Source organism: Aspergillus melleus, assembly GCF_016097325.1.
Source record: "Aspergillus melleus strain CBS 546.65 chromosome Unknown contig4, whole genome shotgun sequence".
NCBI lineage: Eukaryota > Fungi > Ascomycota > Eurotiomycetes > Eurotiales > Aspergillaceae > Aspergillus > Aspergillus melleus.
The window spans coordinates 1,482,856-1,485,236 of NW_025763373.1; the positions used below are offsets into that span (position 1 = coordinate 1,482,856).

Here is a 2,381-nt window from a genome sequence, read left to right on the forward strand (position 1 = left end):
TGGTACAGTTTATCCTAGGTACGGGGTATTCTGCGAGCGCCACAGATCCCTATTCATCTGATCTCTATACCGGGAACCGTGATACTTACGAACTCGATTGAACAAGGATAGAATAGAAAATTCTGGTGTATCATATAGATCAATTGATACTAATCGTCTTACCCTGATTGTGCGATCGTTAAACGGCGATCAACTGGCCCTTCACTAGGATAAGAGTCAATAAACTGTCTAAATATCCTCCCCAATGCTAATGTCACATTATCCACGATCTAATTTCGTTCGATCTCCTTAGTTGCAAACACCTGGTTAACAATCAAGACATATTCTATAGACAACAGAATATAAGAATTATTAGACACATACACTAGAACTTAGAGCTAGCAGGGTCTGGCCGACGCCGGGTACTATTTCCGTTACTGTGCCTTAGCGCACACCTCAACAGGCACGTATATCGAACTAGTCCCTGTTCCGCTCCCGCTCTTGGAACAAAAAGCTTCTATCTTAAATATCCCAGAAACATGCGTAAAATGCCTCGCCGCTGAGTGATGATACTTGTATCATCCAGTGACCAAGTCTAGCATAATCACCGCGATTCGTCGGTCAAAGAAAAAGGAATGCAAATGAAAATGAAGGAATATCGTAGGAAACCGCCACTAGTTTAACAACCCAGAGCTGATGCATAGTATTCCCATGGGTCCGCCGTGCTCTCGTATTGATCTAGAATCATTGGTAAATATTTCTCTGACCACTCTTGACTATCAACGGTGTACTGTGCTTTGCGGGCCTCCCAGTAGTCAGGCAGCCAGCCAGACTGTTCCCAGTCAACGATGGCAACGACATGATATGGCTGAGAAGGTGATATAATAACGTTGCTGCGATGTAGATCGCCGTGGGTGAACTTGATAGAGCTATTGTCAGATAGCTCATGACGGAATGGTTCAATTGGAACAGAGTAAGGATCGAGCATTGGTCGACGGGCGAGGAACGTGAACCACTCATGAAACTCATGCACAGAAGCGAAAGGTCCGGCCTCCGGTTGAAAATTAGCTGGAAATATTCTGTCGTAAAAAGATGACCGCGTAATGTTCCCTGGGCAGGACTTAGCTACACGATGAAAACTCCTTAGAAACACGAGGAGAGAGGTATCAGTGGGGTACAAACCTATGAACATGTCTAAAGGGTCTTATTCAAGTTGCCGGATATTGTCGAATGTTGTCCGGAGCTGATGGCAGACTGACTCGCGTTCGATGTGTTCCAGTGAGTCCCAGGCTTTCTCTAGGTTTTGCCCCCGCACATATTGCATGTAAATGAATTTCTCGTCCCCGTCTGTGCGCCATCCGTACACTTCAGGAACTGGTACGCGACCTTTTAGGGAACGGTGAACAGCATAGGCAGACTGGGCCTCTGGCAGTCCCACCTCAACTCCCCATTTGACAACCAGGCCCATATTCTCAAACAACGCGGGTGGTGGTCTCATATGGCGCCCGCCGTATAAGAGGGACTTGCGCTTGCCCAGACTGGCCCCTGAAGCCCACTGTCTTTTCGCCAGTCCCCGAACTTCGCTAGGCGAAGGTAGCTCGCTCCAGTTGTTGAAGAATGAGGAGTCCTTGGCGTCAAAGTTGGACACATCAGGGATCATCGATGGTGTCAGCCGGACTGGCCGATCAACTCGGTTCTTGGGCCGACCAGCAGGTTGTGGATGAAATCCGTCCATGATATCGTGTAACGAAAGAACACCACTGCAACGAATCTCAGCAACAAGTAATTGAGCAAAACAATCAAATAGTTTCGAGAAAGCTACGCGTCGGGGTTGTCCTGGTGCCTAGAAGTCATGTGACGCTGGCTCTGGATCATATGACCAAGCATCAACTCGAAGCCCGGCTGACAGCAACAGTCTTCAAGATATAGATTTGGGGCTGATAATCAATGGAGTGGAGATATCGACATTAAATGTGTTTGATTATTGAGTATCTCCTCGAGAGCAGCCAAGTTTGAGATATCTCGATATCATAAATATCAGCCTCGACCACAATGTTTCCATACCTGTAGTAATTACTCAATGCATAAATTTATAAGACAGTATGGTCGGTCCCCTTTTCGGCTTGGAAAGGTGACCCATTAAAACCAATAAGGTAGGTAAACTACGTATACTAGTGGGCGATTACATTGCGCACTTCTCGACTGAACTTGGCAAGGTGCGAGGTAAAGGTTGACATTCGATATCTAGGACTACCTTAGATATCATCTTTCCACCTGTACGCCGTAGAGCAGGAGGAATATTTAGCAGCCATATCATATATATAAAAAAGATAAAAAAAAGAAAAACATACAACAGCCGGGATTCGCTGGTGGTCACCCACCCAACTACTAACCGGCCGGCG

General features: G+C 46.5%; 1 protein-coding gene across 1 annotated transcript; it reads right to left on the reverse strand.

Moving 5' to 3' along the window:
• Positions 1-1,183: 1,183 nt before the first annotated feature.
• LDX57_007447 (uncharacterized protein) lies at positions 1,184-1,714 on the reverse strand (the record flags this gene model as incomplete). Its single annotated transcript, XM_046089163.1, has 1 exon — positions 1,184-1,714. One exon carries the CDS (start codon positions 1,712-1,714, stop codon positions 1,184-1,186), a length of 531 nt encoding a protein of 176 aa, XP_045945133.1.
• Positions 1,715-2,381: the final 667 nt, after the last annotated feature.